The sequence below is a fragment of the Ovis aries genome, chromosome 7 (genome assembly GCF_016772045.2).
Source record: "Ovis aries strain OAR_USU_Benz2616 breed Rambouillet chromosome 7, ARS-UI_Ramb_v3.0, whole genome shotgun sequence".
Classification (NCBI taxonomy): Eukaryota; Metazoa; Chordata; class Mammalia; order Artiodactyla; family Bovidae; genus Ovis; species Ovis aries.
This window is the reverse complement of record NC_056060.1, coordinates 10,270,384-10,285,937: the sequence shown is the minus strand read 5'-3', so window position 1 is coordinate 10,285,937 and position 15,554 is coordinate 10,270,384. Positions and strand designations below refer to the sequence as shown.

At 42.1% G+C, this 15,554-nt stretch overlaps 1 protein-coding gene across 1 annotated transcript in view; it reads right to left on the bottom strand.

Moving 5' to 3' along the window:
- The window catches only part of JMY (junction mediating and regulatory protein, p53 cofactor), a 76,230-nt gene extending 61,993 nt beyond the window's left edge, over positions 1–14,237 (bottom strand). The window contains exon 1 of the mRNA XM_042252021.2: positions 12,671–14,237. Coding sequence (XP_042107955.1) covers positions 12,671–13,708 — 1,038 coding nt within the window. The 5' untranslated portion in view covers positions 13,709–14,237. The remainder of the gene's footprint in view (positions 1–12,670) is intronic.
- Positions 14,238–15,554: the final 1,317 nt, after the last annotated feature.

Sequence of the window (15,554 nt, the reverse complement as noted above, 5' to 3'; positions counted from 1 at the left end):
ACCTGCCTAAAGTTAGGGAGCTGGTGAAAGGTTGAGGTAAAGTGTGAAACCTTGCAGCCTAACTCAAGCCCTTAAGCACTGCCCTACTTGTCCCTACGCATAACCAGTCTATTACCTTTCCCTTACCTGAATGATTCCAATCTTTTGGGTCCAGGAAGACTGAAAACATGATGAAATACACATACAATGGAATACTACTCAGTTACTTTAAAAAAAAAGAAACTTTGCTATTTGCAAAAACATGGATGGACTTGGAGGATAATATGGTTAACTCAGAGAAGAAGACAAATACTATATGATTTCACTTATATACAGAGTCTAAAAAATAAATGAATGAACATCATAACAACAAAAACGAAACAGACTCAACATATACAGAGAACAAACTAGTGGTTGCCAATGAGTAAAGGGAAAGGGGGATGGGCAAGACAGAATTAAGGGGATTAAAAAGTACAAATTTATTGTCTATAAAATAAATAAGCTACAAGGATATACTATACAGCAAGGAGGGAATATAGGCAATATTTTATAGTAACTTTAAATGGAATATAATACATAAAAATTTTGAATCCCTATGCTATATACCTGAAACTAATATTGAAAATCAATTATACCTCACTAAAAATAAAAAAATAAATACCTTTCCCCCCAAGTCTTAGGTCTCATAAGACTCAACATATAAAGTAAAACCTGCTCAAGACCTAACTCCAAGGCCCTCCAGGGAGCCAGAGATCTTTTATTAACACTTTACAAAATCAAGCACTCTGACAGGCTTCACTGTGAGCCAGCATATAATTTCCTTTTATTAAAATAATGCATGTTTTTCAAGTTTAGATATTGCTAAAGTAATTCTTGTTCCCTTCTCTCTTAATCCTCCATTTCTTTTTAAAATTTTTTATTTTATATCGGAGTACAGTTAATTAACTATGCTGTATCAGTTTCAGGTGTACAGCAAAGGGATTCAGTGATATAATACATGTATCTATTCTTTTTCAAACTCCCTCCCCATTTAGGTTATTAAACAGTACTGAGGAGAGATCTCTGTGCTGTAACAGTAGAGCTCTGTTTGTTATCTATTTTAAATATAGCAGTGTGTACGAGTCAATCCCAAACCCCCTCGAACCCTCTTGTCACCACCTTTCATTTTCAGTTAGCAACTCCAATACCCAAATTCACAACACTTAAATAAAAAAGAGGCGGGGGGGGTGGGGGGGGAGAATTTCCAACTAAAAATAAATCAAGAGAGTTAACATACTTAATTGCCCTCCTCCCCTGCGTAGTCAGAAAAATTAGTATAGTTATGACAGAAAAGGGAGCTCAATATTAACTATCCAAAGTTATGCACTGCTTGTTTGAAATGGTAATAAACAGCAAGAGAAAGGAGGCAGATTTCAGGTCTTACCTTATAATACACCAAATTCCCTATTACTACTGTGGAAGGAGAAAGTATTAGGAAATGCTTAGAGGAGAATATTATCATACCATCTAAACCAAGTCACCCTTGGCTAGCTTAATACAGAACAGAATCTGTAATAGATTAAATATCAGCATAACGTTTATTCTTCTTGTGGTTACAGGAAATTTTTATGAGTCTGTATGAGACATATGCATTCTGTCTCACATTAAAGTTTTATGCATAATACACGTACAAATTTAAATTCACTTCCTTTGGGATTCCGATGTTCTCCAATGACAGTATATGTACATAGCCAAGGTTTTGCAGAAACAGTCATCAGCCAGACACTGTTGCAATACTTTTGTCCAGTGATGAAGACACTGACCATGTATTTCAGTTTGACAAAGGCTAAGTTTATCAGTTAGCCTCACTCCCTTTCTACAGGGATGAAGAGAGTCCAGTGGTTAAGAAAACGGGCTAGAATCAGGCATGCAATTGAAGCTGGTTTTCATATATGCATATGTTATCTTAGGCAAGTTTATCTAATTTCTTTGAACCTGTTTGGTCCATTGTAAAATCCCTGCCTCTTACATTGATATGAAGATTAATACTAACAAGAGTTAACATTAAGTGTTTATTGAGTAAATGACACTGAGTACTTTACATAAAAGTTACTTTTCAGTCACTCTATGAGGCAGTAGTATTATTCTCCTCACTTTACAGATGAGGAGGCTAAGGCATTTAAGAGAATTAAGTGGGCCCAAATTCATGAAGCTATTAAGTGGAGGAGCCAGGACTCAAACTCACTTGAACCCTACCTCTTAACTCCTACCAATATGCTAAGTTAATGTATTTAAAGACCTATGCACAGTGCCCAACCCATAGAAAGTATTTAGTAAAGGTTAGCTACTGCGATCACTAGGAGAAGGGCATGGCAACCCACTCCAGCATTCTTGCCTGGAGAATCCCACGGACGGAGGAACCTGGTGAGCTACAGTCTATGGGGTCACAAAGAGTCGGACACAACTGAGTGACTTTCACTTCACTCACTGTGATCATCAAAAACTAGGGCCTCACACAAGTCTCTATACCTCGGTCATTCCAGTTATGACCTTGTTAACAGTCAGTAAACAAAACAACAACAAAAAGTCAGCAAAGAGGTGACAGACTCACCATACAGGATGGTTGAAGGGGAAGAAAGACTTTCAGTTAGTAATCTAAAGTCTGTAGGGAAAAGCACTCACATCAAAATCCACCTCAAGGACAGGTAACGAAGAGAGGAAAAGAAAATAAACAGAAAAAACAGAAACACCACTCCTGCCTGCTTTAATGCCCCCATGTACTAAAAAATGAATTAGACCTTTTTCAAAGCCTAAAGCCTAAAGAAAGAAAACATGAAGAGATGGAGCCAAAGCAAAACAACACCGAGCTGTGGATGTGACTGGTGATGGAAGTAATGTCTGATGCTGTAAAGAGCAATACTGCATAGGAACCTGGAATGTCAGGTCCATGAATCAAGGCAAATTAGAAGTGGTCAAACAGGAGATGGCAAGAGTGAACATCGACATTTTAGGAATCAGCGACCTAAAATGGACTGGAATGGGTGAATTTAACTCAGATGACCATTATATCTACTATTGTGGGCAAGATCCCTTCCAAGAAATGGAGTAGCCATCATAGTCAACAAAAGTCCAAAATGCAGTACATGGATGCAGTCTCAAAAACAACAGAATGATCTCTGTTTCCAAGGCAAACCATTCAATATCACAGTAATCCAAGTCTATGCTCCAACCAGTAATGCTGAAGAAGCTGAAGCTGAATGGTTCTATGAAAACCTACAAGACCTTCTAGAACTTACACCCAAAAATGATACCCTTTTCATCACAGGGGACTGGAATGCAAAAGTAGGAAGTCAAGAAACACCTGGAGTAACAGGAAAATTTGGCCTTGGAATATGGAATGAAGGAAACAGAATGGAGTACAGAAATAGAGAAAAACAATAGAATTGGAAAGACTAGAGATTTCTTCAAGAAAATTAGAGATACCAAGGAAATATTTCATGCAACGATGGCTAATAGAGTTTTGCCAAAAGAACACACTGGTCATAGCAAACACCCTCTACCAACAACAAAAGAGAAGACTCAACACATGAACTTCACTAGACAGTTAATACCGAAATCAGATTGTTATATTCTTTGCAGCCAAAGATGGAGAAGCTCTATACAAAGACAAAGACCGGGAACTGACTGTGGCTCAGATCATGAACTCCTTATTGCCAAATTCCAGACTTAAACTGAAGAAAGTAGGGAAAACCACTAGACCATTCAGGTATGACCTAAATCAAATCCCTTACGATTATATAGTGGAAGTGACAAATAGATCAAGGGATCAGATCTGATAGAGTGCCTGATGAACTAAGGACGGGGGTTCCTGACATTGTACAGTAGGCAGTGATCAAGACCATCCTCAAGAAAAAGAAATGAAAAAAGGCAAAATGGTTGTCTGACGAGGCCTTACAGATAGCTGTGAAGAGAAGTGAAAGGCAAAGGAGAAAAGGAAAGATATAACCATTTGAACGCAGTTCCAAAAAACAGCAAAGAGAGATAAGAAAGCCTTCTTCAGTGATCAATGCAAAGAAATAGAGAAAAACAATACAATGGAAAAGACTAGAGGTCTTTTCAAGAAAATTAGAGATATCAAGGGAACATTTCATGCAAAGAAGCGCTCAATAAAGGACAGAAATAGTATGGACCTAACAGAAGCAGAAGATATTAAGAGGTGGCAAGAATACACAGAAGAACTATACAAGAAAGATCTTCACAGACCAGATAATCATGATGGTGTGATCACTCATCTAGAGCCAGACATCCTGAAGTGCGGAGTCAAGCGGGCCTTAGAAAGCATCACTACAAACAAAGCTAGTGGAGGTGATGGAATTCCAGTTGAGCTATTTTAAATCCTAAAAGATGATGCTGTGAAAGTGTTGCACTCAAGATGCCAGCAAATTTGGAAAACTCAGCAGTGGCCACAGGACTGGAAAAGGTCCGTTTTCATTCCAATCCCAAAGAAAGGCAATGCCAAAGAATGCTCCAACTACCACACAATTGCACTCACCTCACACGCTAGTAAAGTAATACTGAAAATTCTCCAAGCCAGGCTTCAACAGTACGTGAACAGTGAACTTCCTGATGTTCAAGCTGAATTTAGAAAAGTCAGAGGAACCAGAGATCAAATAGCCAACATCCGCTGGATCATCGAAAAAGCAAGAGAGTTCCAGAAAAACATCTACTTCTGCTTTATTGACTATGCCAAAGCCTTTGATTGTGTGGATCACAACAAACTGCGGAAAATTCTTCAAGAGATGGGAATACCAGACCACTTGACCTGCCTCCTGAGAGATCTGTACGCAGGTCAAGAAGCAACACTTAGAACTGGACATGGAACAACAGACTGGTTCCAAATTAGGAAAGGAGTACATCAAGGCTGTATATTTTCACCATATTTATTTAACTTAAACACAGAGTATATCATTAGAAATGCCAGGCTGGATGAAGCACAAGCTGGAATCAAGATTGCTGGGAGAAGTATCAATAACCTCAGATATGCAGATGACACCACCCTTATGGCAGAGAGTAAAGAAGAATTAAAGAGCCTCTTGATGAAAAAGTGAAAGAGGAGAGTGAAAAGTTGGCTTAAAACTCAACATTCAGAAGACTAAGATCATGGCATCTGGTTCCATTCAATTCAGTTCAGTTCAGTTGCTAGTTGAGTCCGACTCTTTGCAACCCCATGAATCACAGCACACCAGGCCTCCCTGTCCATCACCAACTCCCAGAGATTACTTGTTCACAAACAGATGGGGAAACAATGGAAACAGTGACAGACTATTTTGGGGGGCTCCAAAATCACTGCAGATGGTGACTGCAGCCTTGAAATTAAAAGACGCTTGCTCCTTGGAAGAAAAGTTATGACCAAACTAGACAGCATATTGAAAAGCAGAGACATTATTGCCAACAAAGGTCCATCTAGTCAAAGCTATGGTTTTTCCAGTAGTCATGTATGGATGTGAGAGTTGGACTATAAAGAAAGCTGAGCACCAAAGAGTTGATGCTTTTGGAACTGTGCTGTTGAAGAAGACTCTTTGAGAGTCCCTTGGACTGCAAGGAGATCCAACCAGTCCATCCTAGAGGAAATCAGTCCTGAACATTCATTGGATGCTGAATATTCATTCAGCTTCACTAATGCTGAAGCTGAAACTCCAATACTTTGGCCACCTGTTGCAAAGAACTGACTCATGTGAAAAGACCCTGATGCTGGGAAAGATTGAAGGCAGGAGGAGAAGGGGATGACAGAGGATGAGATGGCTGGATGGTATCACTGACTCAACTGGACACGTGTTAGAGTAAACTCCGGGAGTTGATGATGGACAAGGAGGCCTGGCGTGCTGCAGTCCATGGAGTCATGGAGTCGGACATGAATGAGCAACTGAACATTATATGAATGCACTAATACTGGTTGAATAAACTAAGCCCCAAGCCATCACCTTCACTATAACCTTAAAAGCTACAATAAAACCCCAAGTCATTAAATGAACTTCATTTTTCTTTAAGACCATTCTCTAAAAATGTCTAGCCCACAAGGTTTATATTTCTTTCACAGTTGATTATACAAAAGCTTCACTATAGTTTGAAGTTACATGTTATACCAAATCATAACTAAAATTTAAAATTCAAGGACAGGGATAAAGGCAGTTCCCCATATTTAGGAAAAACAACTCACAAAATTTTCTAGCCTTTTGCTAAATGAATGCTTCTCTGCCCCACACAGTTTTAATGACTTAGACACTCTGTGCTAAGCCTAGTTGGCATTAACAGTCCCCTATAAGAAGCTTGAAGAGCCGAATGAACTCCACCACCTATACCAAAAAGCAATTAGCACCAAGAACTACTGTTTAGTCTTCACTGCCTGTCTTTTGCCCTTAAAACTTAATTTTTCTCCTATGACAGCTAAGGAAACTGGGCAGCTTCAAAGGGAGCAAACGCTGGCCTATTAATGAGTAATAAAAAGAGCCATAGGGAAATTTCCCATTACAAAAAAAATAAGCACACATAAATCTAACCATCAATGGGAATTCACCCTGCCCTTTCAAGTACCACTTCCAACAATATCCTACAGTCAATTAGAGGCCAAATAAAGCAGCAATGGAGAACACTGAGACTAAAGCTAAATGTGAAGATCTGGGGAATGAAGATTGCTAATTCAACCATAACAACTGTTATGTTTGACAAACCAAACCTCCCACTCACCTTCTCCCTTCAGCGCGCACGCACACACACACCCTTGTACTCACATTACAGAAGTAGTATATTTGTCCAAGCTGGCCTTGTTTTTGCAAGGAGGAAACATGTCTGTGAAATATCTGGTGGGCCAGGCATCATGTGATGTCAAACAGCAAGCAGAGAAACCACCACATAAATTATTTATTGGGAAGGCTGCCGTCCTGCCACCAGCCTCCATTTTTCTGTTTTACAGAAAGACTAACCACAGAAGCACATATTCAACTTTTTTCCCACACCTATCTTTTTTTTTCCAGTTATATGAAAAATGGCCAAAAGTTTATTAGGGCACAGGACTGAGGAAAACGACAAATATCTAAGTGATTATTTTAACAGCTTCCAGCTTTTAAGTCTTTCATCATAATTTTCAGGAATCCCACAAAATTCATTTAGCTTCATTATCCCATAACTGTGTTTTATAGTAAAAGAGCAGTTTGCACTGTTTATGTAACTATCCAGGCAGAACGGCTCTCTCTCCACTGCAACCGAGTACATTATGTCCCTCCCCAGCCTGCTTCTACTACTTATGCCTAATCATGGGTCGTGGCTCACTGGCCCAAAGACTAGCATCCTAGGGCTCCTAAAAGACTGTCATTTCTCTAGTGACATATTAGAGATATATATATATAACAGATACATAACAAGTATACAACAAGTATAACAGATCTTCCTTGACTTGCATTGGGGTCACTGACCAATAAACGCGTCATAAGTTGAAAATACTCTAAGTCAGAACTGCATTCAGTATACCTCACCCACTGAACATTATAGCATAGCCTAGCCTAAGTATGCTCAGAACACTCACCTTACCCTATACTTGGGCAAAACTCATCTAAAACAAAGTCTACTTTATAATAAAGTGCTGAGTATCTCAAGTACTTGATTTTAATACTGTACTGATGTGACAACAGAAGGGTTGTATGAGCACAGAACGGTTGTTTACCCTTGTGATCACATGGCTGACTGGGAGTGACGGCTCGCTGCCCAGTGTTACAAAAGAGTATGGTACCCAGGAGAGGAAGTCCAGTTCCTACTGAATGGGTATCTCACTCATATCATCTTAAAGCCGAATGACCTTAAGTCAAGGACTGTCTGTAGCTGGGATTTTAGCAGTACTCCAGTTTTATAGCTAATCTTAGTTTTCCTGGGAAAATCAGTAAAGTCATAAATGGGAGGAGGGAAATGATAAGTAAACAATCTTCATAGAGCTCCTTGACCTTCTGCTGAACAACTCAAGTCAGAGTTGTTTATAGACAAGTCATTTTAAAACACAAAGGAAAACAGTGATTGGGCACTCTTGTCTAACCTAGGCAACCTGCTTCTAAAGCATAACATGAGAACTATGCCCTACACTATGCCTGTCACAATTAATTTGAAGTAAAACAAATGCATTACCTTAAAAGTGCATCACCGAACCAACTAGATTTTAAAATACTGATGCCACCCCCCCATTCTCAGGAGTGGAGACTGACATCTCTTCTAATGTCATCACGGAAAAAAGGCAGAAAAGGCATATGTTTGAATGAGGACAAATCAAAGTTGAATCTGAGTTTAGTCACTCCTTAGCTGGTTCAGTTCAGTCACTCAGTAGTGGATGACTCTTTGTGACCCCATGAATCACAGCACGCCAGGCCTCCCTGTCCATCATCAACTCCCGGAGTCTACTCAAACTCATGTCCATCGAGTCAGTGATGCCATCCAGCCATCTCATCCTCTGTCATCCCCTTCCCCTCCTGCCCTCAATCCCTCCCAGCATCAGAGTCTTTTCCAATGAGTCAACTCTTCCCATGAGGTGGCCAAAGTACTAGAGTTTCAGCTTTAGCATCTCCTTCCAATGAACACCCAGGGCTGATCTCCTTTAGGATAGACTGGATGGATCTCCTTGCAGTCCAAGGGACTCTCAAGAGTCTTCTCCAACACCACAGTTCAAAAGCATCAATTCTTCGGCACTTAGCTTTCTTCACAGTCCAACTCTCACATCCATACATGACCAATGGAAAAACCATAGCCTTGACTAGATGGTCCTTTGTTGGCAAAGTAATGTCTCTGCTTTTTAATATGCTGTCTAGGTTGGTCATAACTTTCCTTCCAAGGAGTAAGAGTCTTTTAATTTCATGGTTGCAATCACCATCTGCAGTAATTTTGGAGCCCCAAAAAAGCTGGTTCAAGTTGGCCAAAGCAACTTCTCCTTCCTATAAAATAGGTATAAAACATCACCTGCCTCAAAAGATAGTATGGAGGATGAAGACAGGTAATGTGAAGTACCCAACACCTAAAATAGCGCCACTAAATATTTACATTCCTTTGAAACAACACTTTCTGAACGCCACTTTGTTAGGTACTTTTTCATAATGTCTTAAATCTTCAGAAATCCTTTACGTATTTCCCCCATTTCTGTTTTAAAGAGGTTAAATAACTAAGCAGGTCACAGAAATGATGAGCACTCATTTAACCCCACATCTTTCTTACCCCAAACACAAGGTAGTCTCTGTCTACTGTGTGCCTTACATGGCTACTTTTGAAAACACATGCTTCTCTCAGTGGTTTCAATTGGAAAAGTTAGAACTGAGCAATTCTATAAACATAATAAATTCCAAAGTGAACACTGATTTTTAGATTTTAGTCAACTCTATCATCATCGTTGAGGTTTACTATCTAAAGGACTTTTATTTCATATCATCAAAGGGTAAACCATACTATGGCTTATAATACAATACTCAACTTTTAACCAACAACCAAAGCTACTGTTGAAACCATTCCAAGAGGTCCTGATGGCACTTGATTCATTCAGGGATTGAGTGCTTGCTATATAAATAGCACTACTTACAGTAAATCCTTGTTAAAGTTCAAGACAAGCCTACCATGTAATAAATTTCACATTTCATTTGTATTCAAGATTAAAGGCCTAAGTAGTATACAATCTACAATTCTTAATTCATCTAAAAATAATTTCATTAGTATTGTATAAAGTACCTCCTTACAAACTAGTCAGTTGACCAAATTTGTGAACTAGTAACAAAAACTTCTGGCAGAAAATGTAAGGTTTAGTAAATACTTCAATACTCCACAAGACAGATATAGGAGTACTTCTTATAACCCCATATAAATCATAAATATATTCCCAAAACTAAACTCCAAAAGAGGTTATGTCCTAAGTTTACAAAGTAGACATTTCATAATTGTGATTTTAAGGCTCTTTTTGAAGAATACCTTTCAGTCTTTCTCTCCAAAACTGCAAATACGCCTCTGCATATAAAACTCTGCAAACTACTTTAGGTATTCCATTAAAGTCTATCAATAGCTTCTCTCAATTCACAGGAAATTCACCACCCCCAGATAACCACTCCTTATTTAGGAGGTTATATTTTTATAGTTTTAAACAGATTTTTCTCCTAGTTTATAAATAGCAGGGTTCCTTGAGGAATTTACATTTATCAGCTTGAAAATTTACTTACAACTTTATATTAAAATAACACTTCCTCCAAATCTTTTTTAGAAACTGGTGTCTTTTGTCCACTATTATTAAGAGTGCTCACAAGATTTGTGGCCCTGAACTAGGGGTGGCAAAGAAGAGAATTCCAAGATACTGTCAAGGCCAGTGACCTTGAGAAGTTTACAATCTCACTGTACAGTCTGTCCTATTAAAAAAATAAATAAAACAAACCTCTCCTTCAACAATTTACTGGCATTTTGAACACAAATTGGTGTGGTCTTTAAATTAAAACCTTTAAATATATTGGAAAAGGAATACTGTAGAATAAAGAACTCGAAAACAGATTCAGAGAAATTAAAAAAGGAAAAAACACGACCAAAGGATTGCGCTCGCATACCTGATTCACCACGTACTACCTATGTCTGATTCACCACATATTACCTAGCTTTAAAAAACCTATGGTTAATTCCACACAATTGTGAGACTAAGAATTAAAACCAAAAACCAAGACTGATTTAGACATAATTACTAACTCAATAGAACAGACAACAAAAAATGACACAACTTCTACAAAAATTTTACCTAAAAGAATGTTACTGCTAAGCAGATGGGGTAGAAAAAATATATGGCAGTTATACTATACACTCGCACTATCACACTCATGGTAGATATCACTGATTAATCATGCAACCCTTTCCTCCTACTGAGCCTATTTTTTTCCAAAATAGCCTTCCAGTAGAAATCAGGGTGGGCATTATAATTGAACCTATCTGTTGTTCTTCCCTGATAGCTATTTTTCAAATACTGTTCAGTCAACTATGTGAAGAACCCAGAATTTATGTATTTAATGTTCAAGAACTTAAACTCCATTTATTGAGTTGCTCCCCTTCCTCCAAAATACTCTACAAAAAAATTAAATATCCTGTTAGAGGATAAAACATATGGTCAATATAACCTTAATTAGGAAAAATACTCTTTCTAACAAAACGGACATGAGTTCTAGAAAACTATTTCTCAGCAGTCCTCACTTTTGACCCAATTCGAATGAAAAAAAAAAAACAAAACACTACAATTACTTTTTCTGAGTATCAAAAAAAACCAAACATATCTTCAACATTTAGGGATTAAAAAACAGAAAAGTAAAAAGAAAAAAATAATAATATATACCTGTAAAACAAATAACCAAAAGAAGCACTAACTTTGTCCTTACAGTTTAAAAGAGACACAGGTCACTATGAAAACTCTGAAAAGAACATGACCATTTAAGATTTGTCACTTCCTTCCAAAAATGATTGAAGGTATTAATAGAACAAAGACTCCAGAAGTGAGATGATAAAAAGGGAAATAAAAAGAGATCCCTAGAACTATGGGATCACATCATGATGGGTGATGTTTAGCATCAAGTTATCTAACAGGACGAAGTGAAAACCTGGAGTCACCAGGTTTTAAGAAAGCACTGTGGAGTAAGTGAGGAAGAATTACTTCCTAAATCCCAAATAGAGAATATTCTATGAAGAAATCAGGAGGTTCCTGCTTCCTGGCACATACTCCCAAGATTCCAGTAGTATGTAAACACAGGCAAAGAATATAAGCACGTCAAAAGGAGGCATTTCCCCAACCCAACTCCAACCTCAATTGGTACTAATACTAAAAATAATAATTTTGAGACCGAGAATACTTTTTTTAGTAGTTTTCCGGCAGAGGCTCTTAAGTACGCATGACCTCCAATTATACATCCTACACATCGTAGAGCTCTCTATGTATAACCATTCAGACCTTTTCCCATTATTTCCTGGAATTTTAAGGATTCGTTTGAAAATAAGCGCCTGGACTACTTTTAGTCAAGTGCAAAAGTATAATAAACATTTCTATCCAAGACCTTTTTCCTCCCTAAAACAAGGGAAACATCAGCCCTCCTTAAAAGGCTTGAGATATTCCTAAGGTATGTATCCAACTGTCAATAGGGGCTTTTTATTTGGACAGGCCTCTCATCCGAAGAAAAATTATTTAAAATTTGCCAAAGTTGCCAAATTACATTTGGAGACAAAAAAACGGACCAGTTTTACTTCACAAGACAAATCATTTTCAATAAACGAACATGACACCAGGAAAGTAAGTTTAATGATCCGGGCAATTATTGCTGGAAAGAACTTTAGGAACAAAGAGAATCACTCACTTAGCTTATATTTATGGGACATCTTTCTTCTGAGTGGCTTTAATCTTTCTACCATTACTTAGTAGTAAACAGAGCATTTTCTAGAACTTATATAAGTAGGAGGAGATATCTAAAGGTTTACCCAAGTTCCTTCAGAGGCCAAATTAAAGAAAGCCATGGTTTTTCCCACTTCTGAGAGGAATGAAGGGGGAGAAAGGTCAGGGCCCCCTCCTGTACCGTTGTTTGGCTAGGAAAACAAGAGTCCCAAATGCGCACAACCTAGACCGAGGCTCCAGTCTGCGGCAGCGTGGAGCCAAAAGCGATGCGTGGAGCCTAGACCGGGTCCTTACCTCCTGGATGCGCTTCCTGGCCCGCTGGAGCACTTCTTCGTAGCCCTTCTGCCGCAGCTCGCTCAGGCTTTCGTAATACTCCTCCGGGTCGTCGGTCTCGGTGAACAGCACCTGGGACAGGATCTTCCAGCCGCAGGTGTCCAGGCCGTGGCCCAGGTAAACCTGGAGCTGGTAACACAGCGTGTCGATCTCCTGCTCGGACATCTCCGGGGCGCCCCCGAACAGCACCGTCCACATGCCCGACGGCTCCTCCGGAAACACCGGCAGGCACGGCTCCAGCTGCGAGTTCACGGAGCACAGCTGCTGGTGCACGGCGCGCAGATCCTGGAAGGAGAAGAGCCCGGCCCAGCTGCACTCCTCGGCCGGAGACTCCAGTTCGGCGGCCGGCGGTGGCTGCTCCGCGGCCGAGAGCGCCGGCGCCGCCGGGTCCGCCTCATCTTCCCTCACCACTTCCAGCACCTCGATCTCCTCGGTGACCGTCCCGCAGGCGCTCACTACCCGCACCGACATCGGGGCCTCCTTGGCCGCCGGAGGGGCTGCCGCAGCGGCGGACCCCGCCACATCTCTGCCTCCGGAGGCCCTCCGGACCGGGCTGTGGTTGGCCCTCACCGGGCTCCGGAGAGGACTCTCCGCCCCTTTGCCGGCCGGACTCCGCAGCGACGGGTCCCCTCGAAGGCTGCATGCGCTCCGCGGAGAGCTGCCCTCTGGCCAGGCTGGGCGCCTCCGGGACCCGGGGCTCCTGCCCAGAGTCGCGGAGGCAGTGGCCTCGGACCGACCCTTGCCCGCCGGGCTGCCCGGCCCGCGAGTCCCGTCGGATGCGAGCGCGCCTGACTCGGCACCGCCTCGCGCCCCCGCCTGATCCCGGGTGCCGCTCCTCTGCCTCTGGGCCGTCCGGTTGTGGCAGGTTATGGCAAACTTGCCCTCAATCTCGTTCCAGGCTACGATGAAGACGAACTTGTGCTTCTCACGCTCGTCGAATACGTGGGGCCGCACGGCTACCCAGTCCGACTCGACCGTCTCCTCCAGCGCGAACGACATGGTGGCTCCGGCGCCAGGCCGCGGGGAAGGCGCCGCTGGCCCTGCCCGCGGGAGGACTCGCCGGCTGGCTGCGCCGCGCCCCCCACTCACCCTCGCCGGGCGCCTTCAGCCATCTTAGCGCGCCGGCCGGCTCTCCCCGCTCGCTCGCCTGTCTCTCCGTCCTCGGACTCGTCGCGCTCCTTTGTGGCACGGCTCGCGGGAAAGACAATGCGCGTCCCCGGAGCAGGTAGTTCACATGGTCACGTGCGGCTGGGTCTGTTTACAAGCCCCGCGCCCGCCCGGGCCGCCCCCCGAGCGAGGCCGCCGGGCTGAGTCTGCGGCGCCCCGGAGGTGAGGCGCGGGTGGCGCGGGGCCGGCCGGGCGGGTGGGTGGTCGGGGCCCTGAGCTTGCGAGCCTCCGCCGCTCGCCCTGGCGGATCTCCGTGCCCCTCCTCCTCTTCTTCCCGACAGCCTGGAGCTGGCCTGACGAAGGGACGCGTCTCCTGAGCGCGGAGCCTCAGTATCGCCACAATGTTGCCATTCGGCTGCTGACGTAGCGGCTCCACGAGGGACGTAAACACGGGCACGTGCCGCACGCTGGTGACGCGGCGGCGGCGGCGCGCACACCTCGCTCGCGCGCGTCGGCCCCGCCCCTCCGCGTCTCCCGCCCCCGCCCCCGCCCGCTCGCGGCCGCGCGCGCGAGTCTCCTCTTCCTCAGGCTCGGGTCCCGAGCCGGTGAGCCGCGCAGTGAGAACGGCAGGTATGACCTGCGGGACAGGTGGCCTCCAAACCCAGGGAGAGAAGGACAAAGGCGAAGGAACTGAGCATTTTTGAACTCCAGTCATTCAGAGGGACTCTCAAGTGTACATTTCCTTCCATTTCGGAGGGATAACTCCCGTATTCAGAAGGAAGTACGCCGTGACGTTACGTGAGCTGTGTGCTAAGCTTTGTCGGGATCCCCTAGACTGTTGGGTTCTCCCCTTAACACTCTTGGCGATACACTGTCAGATACAAAGGGAAGGTGTCTGAAGACAACCCAGGAAAACTCCAAAGCAAAATAAGTGAACATTCAGTCATGTCCTACCAGTATGCTTACGTCTCCGTTCTTCAGTGTTTTATTGCTTCTGGCTTCATCATTGTGTATTGTTCTGTGAACCTCGTTTTGAGGTCACCGACTTGAGCCCTTTTGAAATTGTATTCAATTATCAAAGTTCTCATAATCCACATACCAAAAAAAAAAAATCACGTAATTCTGAAGAATTATGCTATTTATACTGAACTATGATGAAACACATTCTTAAAATTGCCTCATTGGTCTTATAATCTATTCACATACTCTTTCCTGCTACTATCCAATCCATATTACAGGTATTCTGCATTGACAGTAAAGCACAATGGGAATTATTTGTTGCTTTTATCCGTATTTCTAAAATATATGCGAGACCATTTGGATTAACCTTACATTGTTAGCCATACAGTTTTGTCCCGACATCTGAATAAACAGCCGAGAGCTTTAGCCCTATCAGTCAATTGGACATTTTAGACCTATATTTCTGCTTTGACCATAGGAAAGGGGAAGGATGAGCTAAAAGGGAAAAGGGCTGGTTTTTGAACCTTTTTACAGTTCTATATATAAACCATATGTTTTCAAAGCTTGTAACAATTTATGGTAATTCTCAAATGCAAGTCAGAAATACACCTTTTGAAAGGCAGTAAGAAACAGAGAAAATCCATTTCAAATCTGCTCACCAGCTAAGCAAACAATAGCACATTATAGAAAAATTTCCTCTTTTCTGCAGAAAAGTTACTGCTAACAGTTTTTCTGATAAAAAATGATAGGTCATAGCTCTTCTTATAATACATTATAG